The sequence below is a fragment of the Pteronotus mesoamericanus genome, unplaced genomic scaffold (genome assembly GCF_021234165.1).
Source record: "Pteronotus mesoamericanus isolate MK-2021 breed Mesoamerican mustached bat unplaced genomic scaffold, CSHL_Meso_final scaffold_85, whole genome shotgun sequence".
NCBI classification, from domain to species: Eukaryota; Metazoa; Chordata; class Mammalia; order Chiroptera; family Mormoopidae; genus Pteronotus; species Pteronotus mesoamericanus.
Window position 1 is genome coordinate 58,655,545 of NW_026555329.1, and position 22,763 is coordinate 58,678,307.

Below are 22,763 nucleotides of genomic sequence, written 5' to 3' on the forward strand. Positions count from 1 at the left end.
TCAGAACTGCAACTTCTGGTGAGCCCCTCTGTGTGTTTGGACCAGAGCACACAATTCAAGCTGAGTACTTGGAGTCGCCTCTCAAAAACAGTGAAGCCACATGTATGGAAACCGTGGGCCTGGAGACATGAACAGCTGTAAGCTAATCATTTGAATTGTTATATCTGGCATTCATTTTAAGAGACAATTAACAAGAGAAAAGCACTGAACAGATCTTGGGGTTTTCGCAGGTTTGAATTATTAGGTCTCTTTCAAAAATTTTTGACTATCTCATTTTAATAAAAATGCCATCATTGATTTTCTTCCAAACTGAGTCAAACCTCTCCTGCCATAGAATAAACATTTGAGTAGATAGGACTCATATCTAGGAAGTTAATGTAAATAGAATTTAAAAACCTTGAAAATGTGAAACTACTAAAGTTTAACTTCCATCTTGTACACAAATGACATGGCCTTAGTCTATGAGTATAGCTGAAGTAATTTTTTTCCTAATTACTTTTTTAATGGTTCCCAGGATCTAAGAAAGCAGCTTTGTGTACCGCATTATTCAAATTATCTCTAGGGAAATGATTTTGTAAAATAGATAAATTATGGGACTTTAATTATCTTATCCAAGGCACAAAATACTTTTCTCCACCTAATTGTATAATCATTAGGCAGTATTTCCACAGTTAATAGTAATTATTGAAGAATCATATGTATCTTTTGCTTACCTAGCCTTTACAAGCTGAAATAGCATGATCTTCTCATTGATCAAAATTAGGCATTTTGAATATAGAAACATGGTGCAGAAAAGCAAATAGTTATTCATTTTGGTACTATTTATGATGAAAGTACAGTTGTTTCATCATAAAACATTAAACTAGTGTTATTTTTCCTTTGTAAACTAAAGCGTTTTCCTGATATTTCATTCCTTAACTCCTAATTATTTGTGATCAGTGTTATTAGGTAGAAACAAACTAGTGGGGAAAGTATTCTGGTATATTTTTGGCAACCTGTCCACTATTGAGAAACTTAACATCTTTTTTCATCGAAAAAATGGTAAATAAAAGCAGGCAAGAACAGAACAAGAAAATTTCAGGTGTTTCACTGTTCCCTAAGCTGTAATTTATATCACTTTTATTATAATGGTACCATAAGTGACTAATTTAATTTTTTAAATCTTCAAACCTTAATTTATGTACCATTTTCATACCTTTCATTCTTTTTATGAAATATATATATTTTAATGATGTTTATTCTATTACAGTTGTCTGAATTTTTCCCCCTTTGCCCTCCTCCACTCATCCCATCCTCCTCCTCTGCTCCCACAGTCAATTCCCACTCTGTTGTCCATGTCCATGGGTCATTCATACATGTTCTTTGTCTAGTCCCTTCCCCTTCTTTCCACTAGTGTCCTTCCCCTTCCCATCTGGTCACTTTCAATCTGCTCCATGTTTCCTTGCCTGTGGTTTATTTTGTTTGTTAGATTATTTTGTTGAATAGATTCCACTTATAGGTGAGATCATATGGTATTTGTCTTTCACCAGCTTCTTTCACTTAGCATAGTATTCTCCAATTCCATCCATGTTGTCTCAAAAGGTAGGGGTTTCTTCTTTCTTTTCTTTTTTAAATGCAGATTGATTTTTTTTTTTATTTTTTAATGTCAAAATCCATTATAAAATATTAAAAAATTTAAATCCATTATAAAGTCTCAGCAATTAAGCCAACATGACACCAGCACAGAAATAATCAAGTAGATCAATGAAATAAAAATAAAATGAGCATTCTAGAAACAAATGTATATATCTGTCTAACAATGTAATATATGAGTAAATTGATATTTCAGCCAATGGAGAAAATACAGTTTATTCAACAAATAAGGTATATGGGCCACTATTACTTGAAATAAAACAAATATAGAGCTCTATTTCATACATTATACAAAAAGTATTCAGGTGAGTTAAAAATCAATATGTAAAATCCAAGGAGTTTTAGGAGAAAATACAAAATAATATTTTTCTTACCCTGAAGTAAAATATTCAAACCCAGAAGCTATAAAGTAAAATAGTGACAATATGACTATAATAAATGTTAAAGACTATACAGGAATATACATATTAAAAAGGTTAAAGGACAAGTATTAGAATAGGAAAGTATTTGCAGCACATCTAAAAAAGGGTTAATAGTTTCTGGCGGTTTTTTTTTTTAGGGAAAAAATACTACATACCTTTCATCAAAAAATGGATAAAGAATACCAAAAAGTCATTTAAATCTTTTTAAAAATAATAGAAATAGGCAAGAAATATACAAGAACAGGTTTAGTTTCAGCAAATAACAAAGGAACAATTAAAATAACACATCATTGTCACAATCAGATTAATAAGTATTAAAGATGTTGGTAATATCAAGTATTGGTGATTGTAAAAGGACTGGGTATTCATAGACTCTTTTTCTTCATCCTAAAGCAGTCCCTTTAGCATTTCTTGCAATGCTGGTCTGGTGGAAGTGTATTCTTTTTGCCTTCTTTTGTCTGGGAAACTCCTTATTTTGCCTTCCATTTTAACTGAGAGCCTTGCTGGGTAGAGAAATCTTGGTTGCAGGCCTTTGCTTTTCATTTCTTGGAATATTTCTTGCCATTCTCTTCTGGCTTGTAGTGTTTCTGTTGAGAAGTCAGATGCTAGCTGTTTTGGGGCTCCCTATATATGTCACTACCTGTTTCTTCCTTGCTTCTTTTAGGATTTTCTCTTTTGTCTTTGCTATTTACCATTTTAATGATGATGTGTCTTGGAGTGGACCTCATTGAGTTCCTCTTGAAGAAGACCCTCTGTGCTTCTTGGACTAGTGTGACTTTTTCTCTCCTCCAATTAGGGAAGTTTTCCATCATTACTTTTTCAAACAGGTTCTCTATCCCTTCCTTATCCTCTTCTCTTTCTGGTATCCCTATTATATGGATATTATTACATTTCAGGTTGTCCTGCATTTCCCTAAACACCTCTTCATTCTTTTTGAGTCTTTTTTCATTTTCTTGCTCTTTCTGGGAGCTTTTCTCTACCTTATCCTCCAGCTTGCTGATTCGTTCCTCTGCTTCATCTGGCCTGCTTTTGATTCCTTCTGTGTTCTTCAACTCAGAAGGTGTATCCTTCATTTCTTCTTGTCTCTTATTGATAGTTTCTATGTCTTTTTCATGCTGATATAGTTTGCAGTAAGTTCCTTGTAGTCTCACTGTAGTTTTTGGTAATTCTCTTTTTGCTCACTGAGCTCATTGACCTTCCTTAGGACCATTGTTTGGAACTCAATATCTGATAGTTTACTTGCCTCTATTTCATTAGTTCTCTTTCTGGAGATTCCTCCCTTCCCTTCAATTGGAGGGTGTTTTTTGGTCTTCCCATTATTTGTGAGACTCTTCTCTTTTGCTTCTGCTTCTTAAATTGATCTGTTTTGATTTCCCAACTTTGTGGTGTGAACTTCTATGGCAGGAGACTGCTGTTTTTTCTTTCTGTGTCTGTCTCTGATGATGTCAGATGTTGACCCTGTCTGACCATAGGCAGTCTGTTTGAGACTTCCAGGAATCTGCTGTTTGTGGCTGTCCCCTTCAGTTGTTGATCTAGTCACTCTGCACTCAGCAGTCAGGCTTAGACACCACAGGGTGAGGTAGAATCCCTCCTGAGGGTAGGGTTATTGGGTTCTGTCACACTGCTGCCACTCAGGGGAGTGGCCTGTCTGAGTCAGATGGCTGCTGCTGCATGGGGGATGAGTGAGCACTGGGATCCCGCCAGCCACTTTTCCAGGTCCCTCTCCAAAGCCTCCTTCCCTAGTCTCTCCTCAGGTGTCTCTAGCCCACTCTGCCCCCACCTTTGCTGGAGACCAGGGTAGGTGGTTGCAAATAAAAATTTATGCATTGGCCCTTTAAAAGGCTCTTTGCATCTCCAGTTGCCTATTTCTGGCAGAGAGCAACCCTGCGGCTTTTCACAGCTTGTTATCTGTGTACTTTTTGGGCTCTGGTGCTGTAGGCTGGAGATCCCCACCTATGGTTTAGACCCTGCTCTTCTCACGGGCATCGAACTGGCCATTTCAATATACTTCTGGTGCTGCTGCCCATCGGCGCCCCACCCACCTTCTCGAGTCTGTACCGCACTCCTTACCAATTAGGTTGTGCTAAAGCTGATTCTTCTGCCTGTCCAGATTATAAAGCTTCTCTCTTGCTATCTTTCAGTTGTTTATTCCAGGTGATTTCCCCACAATTTAGTTGCAATTCTAGGTTGGTCTTGGGAGGAGGTCAGTGTGACTTCCATTTACTCCTCCACCATCTTGATTCTCGCTATTTTTATACCTTTCTTTCCTTTAAAAAATATTTTGATTAAATCTGCCTGAGTGGAGATCTCATTAATTTGTTCCCTTTTTTTGTACCTGTACATCCCCTGGTAGTGATGTTAATTAACAGTAAAATTGTTTAAGGAAAATCACACACTGAAGGCTGGGTCCAACAAAGGATAGACGAGTGTACAAAGTTTACAGGAATTTACAAATTACATAGTCACCCTATAATGTGGGACATTAACTGTGTTGTTTTATTTTTTAGGGCTCAAACAACAGTTCTTGCTCCACATGAAGCAGTCTTTAGAGCTGAAGATCTATCTGTGATTCTTAAAGCATATGTGTTGGTGACATCTTTAACCCCTTTGCGTGCATTTATTCATTCAACTGGGACAGTTTGGAATCCACCAAAGAAAAAACGCTTCACTGTTAAGGTAAAATTTCCATCAAGCTGTTATTTCACACAAAGTATACTAAGGAGAAGTAAAGTGAGTTGGGCTCCTTTTCTCTAACTTTTATGATTATCAAATCCCATTGAACAAAAATTGCATCATTTTATTGCAGCAAGCAGCAATTTTCATTTAATAGTTATAGTTTCAAAAATGAACTTAAAGCAGCTTAATTCACTAGAGATCACAAAGGCTACATCATTTTTTTCCTGACGTCATCATTTTAGTTTAGTTCTTTGACCTATAACAAAGCTAGTTCTCAACTGTATTCTATTTTTCTTGACTTCTCACTATTCAGGAAAAATATAGTCAATGAAACAAAGAAAAATAGAATAATTTTGCCCTTATGGTTTTGCTTCATTCTTAGGAATCAAAATGCCTATTTCATTACAACAGTACATATGGAATATTTGCTGTGTGAGAAACAAAGCTCTCAACTGATCCTAATATAGTAGTAAGCAATGACATAAAGAATGATAGAAAGTTTTCAGAGAAGGACTTCATAATAACGCAAGAAGTTTAGTTATAAAAAGTTACTCAGGTTAACTGAGTTGAAAAAAAGTTCTAGCGACAATATATTTGATAAATTTTAAGGCATTTTTGATTCTACAGAAATACTTGTTTAGAGGACATATACAAGGTGATTTATCTGGTCAGGATTTCATCCCCTAAACTCTTAGGAAGAAAAGCCCTGGGAGGAGGAACTACCCTCCATTATAACCCATCAAACTTGGGGTTTGATAGAAAAGAGGGTAGAGAAGTGAACATAATTCACATCCTTACCAGGAATGGAGACTGCAGTGGGGTCATGAGGGAGAGGAGGGAGGAAAAATCCCTTCCTCCAGCCTGTGCTCTTAAGCCTCAGCCTACACCCTCCTTAAACTCAAGATGCCCCTATCCACTTCTACCACTGGCCAGAGCAGCTCAAAACAACTTTCAGAATCTCTTTCACACAGGTTTTTATTATTTGTCTCTTTGTTAAATTCGTGCTTCAGTTTCATTTCAGCTATGCTAGTTCATCACCTTGATAAAATACCTGAGGCTTCTAGGTACTCCAAATAGTTTGTTTGAGTTTTATTTCTTTTTCTTTAAACACTACTTCCCCAACCACAGTACCAATGCCTGGTAGAAATGATAAGCATTCTTGTGATAGTTTTTATGAATTTCATAATGTTATATCATGAGGAAAAAAAAGCTTTTTGTGATTTGATTTATTTATATTTTCATGCTCTATTTACTATTTTTTTTCTCATTCCCATCTTTGTTGTATCTGTGGGACAGATAAAAGCTGCAGTTGTAGCACAGGAAAGCACATGGTTCTTGTCATTTTTGTCCTCTCTTTGGGATTTGTCTTTGCAAGATCTTGTCTTGTTATTTTGGACAACACTGTTACCTGCTCTCAAAGGGAAGAAGTAGTGTAGCTTCCTGGGTTAATGTATCAGCAAATGATTATTCCTTGGGAGGTCAAAGTGGTACTTAATGCTGCTGATAGATTTCAGAAACAAAGTAATATTTATTTACCCATCAACTGAAGTACTTATTGCTTCAGTTAAAACAAATAGATTATACTTATCTGTTAAATCAGTACTGTCCTCCAAACACTGATTTCTCTTGATATTTTTAGATATGAGAAAATATATAGAAGTAGCTCTCAGTGCTAATCTGGAAGACAGAACTAAAACCCACTTTAAAGACTCATCATATGACATCAAAGTTTTATTAAATACTGTTCTTAAATGCCACAAAATATCGTGTGTGTGCGTGCATGTGCACGCATGCACTGAGTCCTGAATTCAAAGCCTAAATTACTTAGTTAAATCATTAGTGATTTATTCACTCTGCAGTGAGGCAAGCCCTCTAAACTAGTTATCTGTAGCCATTTATAGAATATTCTGGCAGCTAAAGGAGGTCTGAAAGTAATAACAGATATAACTATGAGCTCATTTATTTCCAATTAGGTTTGCTGCTAGATACTTTATCTGCTAAAGCTTTGGAGAGGCTGAAAAATATCAAGAAGAGCAAATTTGAGAAATAATGAACAGTAGAAATTTGTAAGCTATATTTATAAACCAAGTTTTTCTAAAATCCTCTTCTATAAAATAAAAATAATATAAAATTTAAGTGTTAGATATTTCCAAATGATTTCAAATTTATAAGGGGGAGGAAGATGGAGAAAATGAAAGAAAATTAATAGCAAATGAAACATTTGTTTACTGTATCATTTGATCCATTTTTTTTAGATAGATATCCTTCCCTCCTCATTTTTGTTCTTTACTCAAATGATAGTAAACTATATACACTGAATTGTGCCTTGCTTTTACCACTTAAAGTATATCTTAGAGGTCTTTGCAGTCTTTGCATATTTTTTATATTTTTATTCAATTTACTTAAACAAACAAAGAAAAAACATTTTACTCATTTTTTTCCCCACCCAACCCCTACTGTCCACCTTTGGAAAACACCAGTCTGTTCTCTGTATCTATGAGCTTGTATGTATATATCTATGTATGTATGTATCTATTTTTAGATTCCACATATAAGAAAGATCATATGGTATTTGTCTTTCTGTCTGACTTATTTCATGTAGCATAATGCCTTCAAGATCAAACCATGTTTTGGCAAATATATATATATATACACACACATATATATATATATTTGCCAAATGTACACACACACACACACACACACACACACATAAAATAGTTTTTTTAATTTGCTCATCCATTGATGGGCATTTACATTGCTTTCATATCTTGGCTGTTGTGAATAAAGCTGCAATGAATCTATAGGGTGCACATATCTTTTCAAATTAATGTTTTTCTTTTCTTCAGATAAATTACCAAGAATTGTAAGCAGGATCATATGATAGTTCTATTTTTAATTTTTTGAGGACTATCCATACTGTTTTCCCCAGTGGCTGAAACAATTTACATTGTCACCAACATTATACAAGTGTTCTCTTTTCTCTACATCCTCACTCTTGTTATATCTTATCTTTTGATAATGGCCATTCTAACAGATGTGAGGTGATATCTTGCTGTGGGTTTGATTTGCATTTCCGAAAGATTAACGATGTGGAGCATCTTTTCATGTGCCATTTTATGTACAGAACTTTTTGCTAAGGCAATGTCATTTTCTTGGTAAATATAATACATACAATGTAAGTGATATTTTATTCAAAAATTTCTTTCTCTAGAAAGTTCTCAATTTAATTATGAAACACTTCAGTTATGGCTCTGAATTTACAACTCTTTCCTAACCATTCTAACTATACCTTTTGGTCAAACGCATTCATGGCTGTCTTTATACACAGGTCACATAGATTAACTGCAAGAAATGTCACCAATTGAAATTTGGTTCTTAGAGTAAAAGTCACAGGTCATTCCTTCATCCATTGTACAATTATCCAGTAGAGAGGAAACTTTCATATCTGTAACTAGTTTTTGACATCTGAAGATTCTTTATACCTGTGATCATAGCTGACTGCTTTGATGAAAATGTATTGCTGGAGTGATTTGTGACTTCTGACAGAAAGAACTGTGAGAAGCCTTATTTTATCTAGTTGAGACATAAATGAATTCATAGTTTGATCAACCATCCCACACTGAAAGATGTTCATTTGATGATATTCAGTGTTCAAAAGTTGTATGAAGATGATTCCTTGAATGCAATCAGCTCTCGATAAATGTGTCTTGGATTGAGTTCAGCTGAAAATCATTTTTAAAAAATTTAACTGTGTGAATAATTTGCCTAAGTCTGTTTAATCTTTGTCTAATTCACCCCCTGTATTTTACAATGATTTTCCAGTGCTTTTTCAGTAAATGCATTAGAAAGATGTCATAGTCTGAATGTATTAGAAGGGCCACTTTGACAGAAAGGGGGAATCATGAGACATTGCAGAGTTTTCTCCACTTGGTATCTGTGAGAATCGTCTCCATTGGAAACCCAAGTTAAAGCAGGCTCCTGCCCAATCGGGGGCTCTGAATCATCAGCTGTCCACCACCACTGCTTTGGCCTTTGGGGGACCATTCTTCTATTTCCAGTGCCTGCAGTGCCGCTCACATCGATGCGATCAGCAAATGTACATAGAGGAGAGTGAACCTTGGCAAAGCGGGAAATGTTATTATTTACAAGGACCCTTTTTAAAGAATGCATATATCTCCTATTCAGTTTTGGAAACTTGATGTGTTGCAGGGATGAAGTTAGCCTCATTTGTCGTCAATATTTCTGCAGTGCCTTTCATCATGTCAGGTGAGATAGCTCATACATTCCCAGGGTAAAAATGAGTAATGTCTTTGGAAGCAAGTATAAAGTTACAGTATGGTTTTCAGCCTTAGAAAGTGTTCTCCCAATCTTCATTTTACATCTAAAACAGCAGATCGTGGAACAGACCTTGTAAAAGATGTTTTCACTGAGCATCTGGCCCTTCTGCAGGCCAGGGAGATTTATATCAGATGTAGAAAGTATGTGAATAAAAGCCTGCTCCTGGGAGTTTGTAAAATGAGTTGATGTATTACTTAATCTACTCTTGGGTTAAATTTAAAAATTGGGCCAGGGTGTTCATTTTAAAAACATGATTTTATATAAATAAAAATTATAGATAAACAGCATAAAATTAAATAAATAAACAGATGGGTAAAGCTGACTTAGAGAAAAATCAAAATAATAATTGCAAAAAAGCAGTTATCTCACCCCCCCACATTGGCATTAAATATTATTTTAGATATATGTTTGCTCTGGAAAAAGAAAAACTGTTTTGCAACTGCACATGATTTTAGAGTGCATCCCAAAAATGCAAAATAATTTTATACTGTTAATAGGATATTTGTCTCTTGTTTTGAAAAATTTTATTCATTCATTCATTTTATTCATTCTCAACTTTGTGCCATTAAAGGTTTGTCAGTTAATTTTGTGTATTTTTTAAATTTTTAATACTGAACATCAATTGTTATCTTACATAGGAAGAAAATTATTCATTACTTGTGGTCATGTTTATTTGTTCAAAAATGACCATTTAAACACATGACCCTGAACTTCAGAACAGTAGGCAACATGTCTCTATCTCCAGAGCTTCAGAGTGCCTGGCACATGCAGCCACTCGAACGATGTTTACAATGCGTGATTGTCTATCGTTATCACTTTTATTAAAGATACTTTATTAATTATAACATACTAAAAACTTTCGTCTTGGAAAGATATGATTTAAGAGTATGTTCTACAACAAAAGATGTTATATGTGAATTCAAACATCTCTTCTGAATTAATGTAGTGAACTGATACATATATGCAAATATAATTAACTGAAATGTCTGTATATATATGTATATGTACATATATATAATGTGTTACAGTGGTAACATAAGGTAAAATTTCACTCTAATGAATAAATTTGCTAATTATTATTCCCATAATTTTAAAAAATTATTTCCTTTACTACTAGAAAACTGATGGGCAATTATTAATTATATAACCAGAAAAATGGAGGTTAGCTAATGTTCAGGAATTTCAGAAAGTGTGAAATCAGGAGAGGTAAGGGAATTTCTTTATAGTGCTTTGAAGAGGGGAAAGGGAATTCCTCTACTATCTCGAATGTTAGAATATGTATTTCCCTTGTCCTTTGCTCCACACTTTTTACCTGTCCAAAGCCGGCTGTTCCTTTGCATCATTTAGTGGATACCTGTGTGAGGACAAGGAAATGACCCAGTCAAGGACTTGCCAAGAGCAAGTGTTATTTTTCCAAACTGGAGCCTAGGCCTGTGAATGTCACCGAAACTCTTACAAATTAGTCTATGACGGTTTTTTCTCTTTTTGCCGTTGTCCACCACAGAAGTGTTCTGATTCTCATTACACCTCACTGAACACATTTATAAAATAAACAAGTGTTTAGAGTAAAAAAGGTAGTATAAACAATGTTTCAAATACTTTGTGTCCACAGAGAACAGTACTATCTTAATTTTTGTGTTTCTCATTATTTTTTTAAAATGATATTTTATTAATTATGCTAGTACTGTCCCATTTTTGCCCTTTGTTCCCCTCCTCCTGGCACTCCCATTCCATCCAGTAATACCCCCTTAGTTCATGTCCATGGCTCATACATATAAATTTTTTGGCTTCTCCATTGCCTATACTATTCTTAACATCCCCCTGTCTGGTTTGTACCTACCAATTATGCTTCTTATTCCCTGTAACCCTTTTCCTCCATTCTCCTCTCTTCCCCTCTGCACTGATAACGCTCCATGTGATCTCCATTTCTATGATTCTGTTCCTATTGCAGTTGTTTGCTTAGTTTGTTTTCAGTTTTTTAGGTTTAGTTATTGATAGTTGTGAGTTTGTTGTCATTTTACTGTTCACAGTTTTGATCTTTTTTTCTTAGATAAGTCCCTTAAACATTTCATATAATAAGGGCTTAGTAATGAGGAATTCCTTTAGCTTAACCTTGTCTGGAAAGCACTCTATCCGTCCTTCCATTCTAAATGATAGCTTTGCTGGATAGAGTAATCTTGGATGTCCTTGCTTTTCAATACTTTGAATACTTCTTGCCTGTAAGGTTTCTTTTGAGAGAGAAGCTCATAGTCTTATGGGAACTCCTTTGTAGGTAACTCTCCTTTTTCTCTTGCTGCTTTTAATCTCTCTTTTTCTTTAACCTTTGGCATTTTAATTATGATGTGTCTTGGTGTGGGCCTCTTTGGGTACAACTTGTTTGAGACTCTCTGAGCTTCCTGGGCTTGTATGTCTATGTCCTTTGCAAAATTGGGGAAGTTTTCTTTCATTATTTTTTCAAATAAATTTTCAATTTCTTGTTCTAGCTCTTGCCTGTCTCCTTCTGAGTTTCTCATTATCTTTTGATAGATGAGCTTGCTAAACCAGAAAGATGTTCAAAGACAGAGCAGCTGTAATCTCTTCTTTTACTTCCCTCCAAACAATAAAGAATTGTTAAGATAGAGCTTTGGGTAATGGAACCATGAATCAAGGCAAAAACTCCTTGCAAACTTCCTGATTTTTTCCACTTCTGTGCAGGCATCTAGGGAATTACTGAATTTAATTTTACAAATCTTGATTCCTGGAGTTTGACAACAAGGCTCACCAGAGTTTTCCATCACTGTAGTAATGGTAAATGTCTTCTGAGGACAGGAAAATATGTTAGGAGAAAAATATCAAATAAAGTCAGCAAAGAATCAGGAGAACAAAGAGGAAAAATTTACTTGCCTAAATATGTTTAAAATCCTTGAGAGAAGGGATTATGTTTATCTTTTATTTAAAAAGGAAACAAACCTTCAGTGCCTGACATAATACCTAGTATTCAGCAGATGGGGCTGAGAGAGGTGAGGGGCAGGGGGAGATGAGGTGAGGGAGGGAGAAGGTGGCTTGAAATACAGACTCTACTTATCAAATTGCTGAAAAGAATTAGTAATAAAATAACCCCTGTATAAAATAGTTGGTGAACACAATACAATAACAGTGAAAACAGTGACAGGAATGTCTCCAAAAAATCATAACCTTAATGCTTAAGTTTATTAAAAAATGTGTACTCAGTGAAGAAGACAGATGATATTTATATTTTTTTCCTTCAGATGTAGAAACATAACAATTTCCCACCAATACATTTTAAATCTTATTATTGCCATTTTAAACATGTCTATTAACAGTTTCTTTTATTCTTTGAGATCTATTCAAAGACTGTGAAAAATTCTAAGTATAACATATTCCCAGCTGTGCCAACAAGGTAAAAATTGATTTGTCTGCTAAAAGAAGACAGATTTAGCTCCCTTCAAAAGAAAATTTGACTTGCATTTGTCTTATGTGATTTATGCATTGCAAATTTAAAATGAAATACAGGTTTTTCCCTCCATATAGTAAAAGGCGTTTTCAAATGTGAAAGAAATAACAATCTTTTTTCACCTAGGGAACCCCATTACCATGAGATAAAGCAAAACAAAAATGCTATATTGCCCCCAAGTGGCCTTTTTAGGTATTGCACTAAAAGCCTGACCTGTCCAAGGGTGAAAGTTTAAACAGGCAAAAATGCTTAGACAGCAGAGCTTTGGCCCTTTTCTTTCATTGGCTTATACATATTTGTTTTTTTTAAAATGTTACTTGATTGTTCATGCTTGCTGTAGGAAGGCTGTATTGCTAAGAAGAGATTCTGAATGGTGATAAATCTTTAATGCATTTTAAATGGCCTAGACCACAAAATTATTTAAAATGTTTTCAGCATTTGTCAGTCATTGGACATTTTCTATTTAAAACAGTTTTGTGATATATTGGGTTTCTTAAATTATTGTAAAGTTAGCACCAGGATTTTACACTTAGTATCTGAAAATGCATTACTTTTATCCATTGTCTTTTGTGTGTACTTCTATTTGATTTCAACCTGAACCTCAAGCTACCTATTAACCTTGGATTTCTTTGAGTTATCTAGTGGCCTAATATGATGTGGAACTGAAAATTTGTCTTTAATTTTTCTGAGTGCTACTAAAACAGACAAAGATGGATTCTTTCTCAGGATTCCACACACGTGCATTGTGCTGCATTCTATATCTGCTATAATATACACTTAGACTTCATTATTTTTGTTAATTCCTTCTCTGTGGGGCATCTGCCTATAAGGCAGTCATTCTTTGACTTCCTCACTTGCTGATATGGAGCATCCAATACCCCCTGTTCTATCTGCTTTGTCTCATAACAGATTGTTCTCTCATTCCCACTGCCCCCCTTTATAAAACCAGTTCTTATAAGCTCTGTGAAGCAGGTCTTTAGTATTTGGAGAAAGACACTGCAGACAGGAGAGGAAACTCAGGTTTCCCTAGTTGTGAGTTTGTTGTATTTATACAGGGGTGGGAAAAATAGGCTTGCAGTTATTTGTATGGAAAATAATACAATAATTAATAAATAATAGTGCAAGAATAAATTGTATGTTTCACACACTCACAACTGTGAACCAACTTTTGGCCACCCCTGTGTTTACATATGTTGTGTGGCTCCCCCTTTAAATCGGCTTCTCCATGCCTTGTGTCTAGTCTTCCAGAATCCAGTAGTTCCAGGTACCACTGCCTTCTCTCCCTGCTTAAAAGAAGTACTGTGTCCAAATGATTTCTACTGGAAATTTTATTTCTACTTGAAAAGTATAAGATTTTTCCCATGTACTTGATTACCTAAATCATCTACATAGATAATATGTATTTGAGTCACAGAAGGTAAATTCATTACTCTAAACTCACAAGTCACAGAAGAAAACCATTATGCTAGGGAAATATATTTCATTTTAATGCTTTCAAGGAATTATTGTTAAAGTGAAAAGAAATGTGATTTAAAAATATAAATAGGGAAATGATGGCATCCTTTCAGTCTGAGTGTAAAGCAAATATCTGATTGCACTTTTACTCTAAAGGAGAGAGAAATAAACCAGTAGCACTGTACCTGTTATGCTGGATCTAAAGACTAAAAAGAAGAATCCCAAGGCATGACCTCTAGGGTTCTTGGGATAGATGTCCTATAGGAAAGTCATACCAGCTATATGACCTCAGGCAAGTCTTTCAACATCTCTGAACTACTTTCTCTATAAATCAAGAATAGTTTCCAGTGGGTTAAATGAGGTTTTTCATTCCTTCTACACATATTGACTGGGTATTCCCTATATGCCAGCAATTGTATTAAGTTCCAGTGATATAGTAATAAATAAGACAAAATCCATGCCTTTATGGAGTTTGTATGGAACAGTAGATGAGATAGAGATAAAGAACTAATTATACATATATTAACAAATACAGGTAATTACAAATTTTTAAATACATATAGCTAAGAATGAAATGAATAAGGATAATGTATAAAAAGTAACTGGATTGCCCACCTCATAAGAGGTAGGAAGATCTTCCTGACTAGAAGACATACGAGCTGTAGTTCATGGATGAGTCTAAGGACACCATGACAAGTTTGTAGAGAAACACTCTCAGCAAATGGTCAATTCTAAGATCTTGAGGGAGGAAAGTCCTTGCAGGTTCATAGAACATAAGTATTACTGAAGGTGTATCTATTTGAACACAAAGAGAGTGGTGGAGAGGAAGTAGGAGAGAAAGGCGATACCAGTCACACGGGGCTGAGAGGCATGTAAGGAGCTTGGAGTCTTCCTTTGGGCAGAGACACATCACTGCAAGATAGTGAAGAGGGGAATGGTATTTGATTGACCTTTTCAGGCCAACTCTGCAGCTGTGTGGAGAACAGATTGAAGGGGATTGTGAGTGGTGGCAGGTAATTAGTTTGAAGCCTATTCAGGTGACCAGGTGAGGAGGACGGTGGCTCGTGCTTGTTGGTGGGTTATCATTTGAAGAAGGAGATAAGTGGATACCTTTTGGAGGTAGACACAAGAATTGGTGATGAGTTGAGAAGAAGGGCAGACAAAGATGGTTCAACGATGAGTCTTCAGCCGTTATTTGAAAAGTGGTTCCATGCCCTGAGATAGATGGAAGGTACTGGGACAGTGGAGAGGGAGACGGGCTCCGGATCTCACAACAGCTCACCCGTTTACGTCATTCTGTTGCTGGACAGGGACTGGGCCAGCAGCAGGCCTGCCTCCAGCTGGCCTGTAGCATGCAGGTTCTTGACTTTGTGCAGGCAAGACTTCACAACACGAATCCAGGTAATTTTGAGAGTATGTTTATTAAAGCTGGGGTCAGTGAAATAAAGGAAGAACGTAGAGTAGAAGTAACAGGAGAGGGCCTAAGTAAGGTTGCTTTGGCTCACTGAGGAATGGAAGTGACAGTGACAGAAGTGAGCCAAGGTGGGGCTGCTGTTAGTTCACTGGAAAAGCAGAGTAAAGGGGGCCTTGGAGACAGGTTCAAGGGGTAAGCCTGGGGCGAGCTGCCATTGCTCACTGCTCACTGTGCTCTAGGAAGAGTACACTGTGGGTTCTTGGTCTTGAAGTATGTATCTTTCTTTGAGCAGTGGGAATCCTAGGGGAGGCCTCAGGGGAAGGTCTTAACAGAATATTCATTAGCTTTCCAGGTATGTTCTTTGATATGTTGATTCATCAAAATGTGTGTAGAGAGAGGTCAGGGTTATTTGCTGGTTAGTTTTACTTTCTTTTTTTTTTTTTTTTTTTTTAGAGATAAATGGTTTATTTGGTAACAAGGAATAAAATAGGAATCCTTAATTCCTTTTTTCTCTCTGATGACTGAACTGCAATAGTCAAGTGGATAGCAACATACAAGAATTCCCTTGCAGTCCTTCATTTTTTGCGGAAGTGCAAAGGTGCCTGAGTTATGTGACTTGAAGTTATCGTTTTCTAGACAGAAGTGCCAGCTGTTGTGCTTTCCAATGTATTAGCAACTGCAACATTTTCCTTCTTGTCTTCAGGTTTCATGGCAGGAAACAGAAGTACTTCCTTGATGTTATTGGAGTCTGTGAGAAACATGGTGACTCGGTCAATGCCCATACCCCAGCCAGCTGTGGGGGGCAGCCCGTATTCCAGGGCAGTGCAGAAGTTTTCGTCTATGAACATGGCCTCATCATCCCCAGCGGCCTTGGCCTTGGCCTGTTCTTCGAAAAGCTGCCGCTGCCTCATGGGGTCATTCAGCTCAGTGTAGGCATTGCATATTTCCTTCTTCATGACAAAAAGCTCAAAGCGCTCAGTCAGACCCTGTTTAGAGCGGTGCCATTTTGCCAAAGGGCTCATTATCTGTGGGTGATCACAGATGAATGTAGGATTGATGCATGTCACTTCCAGGAACTCTCCAACAAGCTTGTCAAGGAGCCTGGCTGTGGTCCGAGGTGGAGGGCATTCAACACCTTTCGCCACACAGATATCATCAAGAATTTTGCGAGTTTCTTCAGTTTTGAAGAGGCTGGTTTCTGGCAGCTTCAGGCCCAGGGCTTTCTCAAGCTCTTCTACCATGCTGATTTTCCGGAAGGGTGGGGTGAAGTCAATCTCGTAGGCTTGGCCCTCTGGGCCATCTGGATGGTAGGTGACCTTGAAACCGCCTGTAATGTGCTTTACCATCCCTGAAATCATCTTCTCTGTGATTTCCATGAGGTCATGATAGTCTGCGTAGGCCATGTAGAACTCACAGGTGGTGAACTCAGGATTGTGAGTCATATCAATTCCTTCATTCCGGAACTGGCGTCCAATTTCATAAACCCGGTCAATGCCCCCAACCACCAGCATCTTATGGTAGAGTTCTGGAGCAATTCTCATATATAAATTCATGTCCAGCTCATTGTGGTAGGTGATAAAAGGCTTGGCCACAGCTCCCCCTGGAATGATGTTCATCATGGGAGTTTCAATCTCTAGGAATCCCAACTCATCCAAGAAACTTCTTATATATGTGATGATCTTTGAGCGGATGATAAATTTCTGCCTCACAAAGTCATTCAGGATCAAGTCCAGGTATCTCTGACGATATCGTGTTTCCTTGTCTTTGAGGCCAAAGTGAAGATGAGGTAACATATGCAAGCAAGGCGACAGCAGTGTGATCTCATAGGGAATGATGCTCAGCTCTCCCTTCTTGGTTTTCCCAGGATTCCCCTGAACTCCAATTATGTCTCCCCGACGCAGTTTGTTATTGATACGAATAAATTCTTCTACTGATTTATAATTCCTGGAATTGGCCATGACTTGCAACTTGACCCCCTCTCCCCGAAGGTCATAGAAGATGAGCTTTCCCCCAGATGCTCTTTTGGCATGAATCCTACCTGCCACCTTTAAGGAAATGTCACTCAGATGGTCCCCAGGCTGCAGATGACTGTATTCTTGGATGAAGTGAGTCAGTGAGATGTCTACATGGAACTTATGTGGGTATGGGTCTTCCCCAGTAACCTTTAGCTGGTGGATTGCTTGGCTGCGGATCTTGTAGTATTTATTTGGGTCCAGGCCCTCCTCCTCGGCACCCGCATCACTGTCAGTGGTGTGGTTGGTGGAAGCAGCATTGGCCTGACTTAGTTGTTTCTCACTGAGCTCCTTCTGCTTGGCCTCCTTCTCTGCTATTTTCTTTTCAGCTTTCAGGCGCCTCGTTAGCTCACTTCTTTTATTAGAAAGTGGCTTGTCCTTGTGAAGCGCTGTGAAATGAGCAAGTGGACCCAGTCGCAGCTCCCTCTGCCCCCACTGTGCCCAGGAGGTTTGGCGCAGGGACCCCCTAACAAGCCTTACAGCAGCTTGCGTCAACATGGCAGAACACCCTGGAACTAATGATTACCACCACTTTTTGCTCAGTTTTTCCTCGCCACCGTCCACATTCACTTCAGGTCCCTGCACCGTGGCCCTGTCTCCCGAGGCCCAAACTGAAAGGCTAGTTTTAACTTTCAAAGAACATCATTAAGAGGAACCTGGACCACCCTGGAGAGGTGGCTCAGTTGGTTGGAGCATCATCCAGCACACCAAAGGCCGTGGGTGAAATTCCTGATCAGGATGTGTATGGGAGGCAACTTATCAGTGTTTCTCTCTCACATCAGTGTTTCTCTCTCTGTCTCTCTCTCCCCTCCCCTCCCCCTCTCCTGTCCTTCCACTTTGTCTAAAAACAATAAAAATATCCTTAGGTGAGGATTTAAGAAAAAAAGAGCAACTGGTTCCAAGCATGGTCTACCCCAGGATGGTCTGGAATGAGTAAAACATTTGCTCTTAAGTGTCCTTGGTTAAGGAAGATAAAGCATGTAATTCATTAGCTGACTGTAAATTGCTCAAATTGTTTGGCCTTGTTTAATTATTTTGTCTCTTTCCTTTATCCCACTTGCCAAGAAATTGCCCTTACTTCTTTCTACCCTGCCACAGTTCCTATCCCTGTGTCTTGTCCTTACGCCTCCTGTGTTCCATACCCTGCCTGAGGACTCTACATAGAAAAGCTCTGCTTTGGGAATTTAATGTTTCTTTACCCATTCACTTTCTTTCCCTGCCTTTCTCCTCCCCATCCCCCCTTCCTCTTGCCATTTCCATCACTTCTGAATAATATAAGAATAAATAGTTGCTCTCACTTCCTGATGTGACAGGGCATGTCCCACATGTCCAGGAAGAATGATGTGATTTGAACTGAACTTCATAAAGATGAATCTGGCAGCAATCAAAGAAAAAGTGGTTGGGGGCAGGAAAATCAGAAGTCAGCAGTCAGGACCACAATGAGAAGACATTGGTTTGAGCTATATAGCATTATATTTCATTAGAATACTAAATCATGAACTTTTAAATTATGCACACAGTTAAATGCTCATTAGAACTGCCCCATATAAAATAATGAGTTTTGTTTGGACACTAGTAAGGGAGAGGTATAAGGTAAGTGATATGAAAGAGGTACAGGGCAACAGCAGAGGGTTGTAATAAATCTATGGATTCTGCAGACTTTAGCACTATGGCTTCATAAGTAAAGGCAAATTGCACTATTATTTTCTTTATTTTAGAACCCAAACTCATTATTTTTTTATAATGAATACATTTCCTTTCTTTTGTGATTGACCATGAAACTTAATAAGACCTAAAATAGATACCCTGCATAAAATAGCCAGTACATGAGTGAAAAATATTTTCCCTTTTTACTTTGTTACTCACTTGAGGGTATAGATAGGTCAGATAGGTATCTTTCTGTCAAATGCATCCCTGTTTGCACATTCTTGTAGTGCCTGTTAAAAATATTAGTAGATTTCAATGTCTTTTTCTATACAAGACAATAACAGATGGAAAGTTTTCAAAACAAGCTGTCAAAACTTTTTTATTTTTGAAGGCCTAAAGAATGCCTGTGTTTTAACTTCAGTGGGAATAGTTTTGACCTAATTGAATAACATTCATACAAAGAAAATCAGTAGACATGTACATGCAGAGTCCAGTGATAAAATCTTTGTGATTTTAACTTTTGCTCTTTACTGTTTAATCTCTCTACTCCTTCATAAGCCACGGAGGGATTTCAGAACAGGCAATAAGGATAACATGACAGTTCTCTCAGAAGGCTGAATATAATGCAATCAGGGTTCTTCTATTCAGAGCAAATAATTACATTTTTATGCTATTCACAACCTTTTATATTTTTTTACCTTGCTTCAGATGAATTATCTGATGTATTACATGTGAGAGAACTTAAAATTTTCAACTATAAAACTTATTATATCATATATCATTTCCAAATTTAATGTTTGCTTTAAAGCTTAACATTGTTAATAAGTACAAATGAATAAAATTATTCATGGCACTGGAAGCATTAAACTTATTTAAATATTACAATTTTGATCTAATTCCAGGGAATGAGTATAAACTGTCAAATGTAAGTTTAGCCAATTAATTCAGGTTTTTTCATTGTTTATCCTAAAGGAAGCCAATTTTCCATGAGATAAAACAAATGATGAGAATATTTATGTTCTTAAATCATTTTACCTAACACAAAATTTGTTCTTGATACAGGCAATTTAAGTTACAAAAAAAAATTCTTAGTTTTTCCAAAAGGTAATTAGGCTACATAAATGCTCAAGTTGTTGAACTGATATTTTAGATATGCTTGAAAATTATAACAGTTTCAAACACATTTTTCATAAAAGTGAAAACAGATGATTAAATCCGTATTTCAGGGTCCATCCACATTCCTAAACTAGTGCAATCAAAGGCACAATGACAGAAGTAATGCTGGGGCTTTGCAGCCAAGTTTACAGGTTCCCGCCCCCTTATTGCTTGCCTCCTGATAACCTTAGGCAAGTTACTTGTGTTCTAACTGGAGACTCAGATTTTTCATCTATAAAATGGGGATAATAAGAATCAACTTGAGCATTTCTATGAATATAAACAAAACAGTGCATGAAGAATGTACAGGGTCTGGCAAATGGTGTCAGCTTAGCTAAGATTAGTGATTATTAAGTACAACACAGAATTATATACACATGTGTACTAAATGAAAACTTACATTAGTACTTAGGTTTGTTATTGAGTCTTTTTTTATCTCTTTCTCAAATATTTTCCCTCTATTTGTAAATATCAGATTTTTTTTCATGAAGCATGTCCCTTTAAAACACCGAGACGTCTTCCTAAAGTCCACAATGTTCAGTAGAACCTTATCTTGCAAAGCTTTCTGACATGTGGCAGATGTGTTCCTCGGGCTACACACATTCAGAGCCTAAATCTTCAAGCATGGTGTCATGTGCCTCTGGGGATCCATGAAGGCTCTCTGAGGGATTGACAAGCACTTGGATAGTTTTGAGATTCAGTGCTCGTAACTTCATCTTTCATGTGTATACCTTGCTAAAATTTGATTTCACTGGCTGGCACTCCTAAAACATGCTCTCCTTTCCCATCCTTTTCCTAGATACCCCTCTGCTCTTTGACAGAAAGAGCGGCTCTCATCTCTCCTTAAGGTGATGATGACGATTAGCGCGGGGTGGAAAATTCTGCAAACAAAAAACAATCCCAAAACAGACTAATTTAATTATGATTTTTGTGGGACAAAATGAAGGATGTTAATCACTAGGTAATAAATCCTTCACTACTCAGATTGTTTTCAGTCTTTAACAAAATTAAATATTTCACAATAAATCACTATGTGGGTCTTTTATATACCTTGGAGAGAATTCACGGAATTAAATCTGTTGCTGTAAGTAAACTCTTCTATCTGTTATTATGTATTTATGTGAACAAGTTCTCTAAGCTTACATTGAAAATATTATACTGAGCCCTTCTCATTTTGCTAATAAGTAATATTCTCTGGGAATACACAATAATTGAATAAAAAATCATATTAATCTTAGGGGTTCATTTTCAATGCAATTTTAAAAATTTATTTTTTGATTATATTGTTTTTATTGTATTTTTCAATTACCATTTATCTCCCTTATACTCCTTTCCCCCTTCCATCACCACACGGTTCTCCACGTCCATAAGTCCTTTTTTCTTTTTGCTCAGTCCGTCGCCCTTAACTCCACCTCCCCCGCCACAACTGTCAACCTGTTCTCCACCTAGGAGTCTCTCTCTATTTTGCTTATTGATTCAGTTTTTCATTAGATTCCACATATGAGTGAAATCATGTGGTATTTCTCTTTCTCTGACTGGCTTGTTTCACTTAGCATAGTGTTGTGCAGGTCTATCAACCCTGTCACAAAGGATAAAATTTTCTTCTTTTTTTACAGCCGCGTAGTATTCCATTGTGAAAATGTCCCGTAGTTGTTTTATCTACTTATCTACTGCTGGACACTTAGGCTGCTTCCATATTGTGGCCATTGTAAATAGCACTGCAATGAACAGAGGGGTGCTTATGTTCTTTCAAATTAGTTTTGGGTTCCTTCAGACATATTCCCAGAAGTGGAATCACTGGGTCAAAATTCAGATCTATTTTTAATTTTTTTTTGAGGTATCTCCATACTACTTTCCACAGTGGCTGCACCAATCTGCATTCCTACCAACAGTGTAAAAAGATTTTCCTTCCTCCACACCTTCACCAGCACTTGTTTATTTATTGGCTTTAGAGAGAGAAAGGAAGGGTGGCAGAGAGAGAGAGAGAGAGAGAGAGAGAGATGTTTGTTGTTCTACTTATTTATGCACTGATTGGTTGATATGTACCCTGACTTGGGATTGAACCTGCAACGTTAATGTATTGGGATGATGCTCATTGAGCTAACTGGCCAGGACTCAATTCAATTTTACTTGTTTATTTTAGAAATTATTTAATAAGATTTGTAATACATTTCTATTGTTTTGACCAATTGTATATAATTGATAATTATAATCTTTATTTTTTTTTGGAAGAAAAAACTTAGAATTACAGGGTAACTAAAATTTTAAAAACTGATTTAGAAACATGTTTTTCTTAATGGTAATTACAGAGTGATCAAAAAATTTTCATATATAAAATCTATTACATTGAGATAACAATTCTGACGAATTCAGATTCCCTCAGGGTCATTTTAAGAGCTCTGCAAGTGCCTGGAGAGAGATTGGTTCAGTCAGTCAGGCAGATGCCAGTTGACTCTGAAAAGGCAGAAAAACAATATTAGTCAAGAACAAGACGTGTATTAAAAATATGTAGATTTGAATGTATCCTTGTTTCCTCTTTAATTTGGACAGAGAAC

General features: G+C 36.8%; 2 protein-coding genes across 5 annotated transcripts in view; one reads left to right on the forward strand and one right to left on the reverse strand.

Annotated features, from left to right (window-relative positions):
- The window catches only part of CPED1 (cadherin like and PC-esterase domain containing 1), a 289,378-nt gene that overhangs the window by 106,415 nt on the left and 160,200 nt on the right, over positions 1 to 22,763 (forward strand). For all 4 annotated transcript variants that reach the window (XM_054564025.1, XM_054564028.1, XM_054564027.1 and 1 more), the window contains 2 exons: positions 5 to 137; positions 4,562 to 4,730. In XM_054564025.1, coding sequence (XP_054420000.1) covers positions 5 to 137; positions 4,562 to 4,730 — 302 coding nt within the window. The remainder of the gene's footprint in view (positions 1 to 4; positions 138 to 4,561; positions 4,731 to 22,763) is intronic.
- Positions 15,827 to 18,005, reverse strand: LOC129063018 (lysine--tRNA ligase-like). The gene has a single exon (XM_054564029.1). The coding sequence runs from the start codon at positions 17,902 to 17,904 to the stop codon at positions 16,027 to 16,029; it is 1,878 nt and encodes a 625-aa protein (XP_054420004.1). The 5' UTR covers positions 17,905 to 18,005; the 3' UTR covers positions 15,827 to 16,026.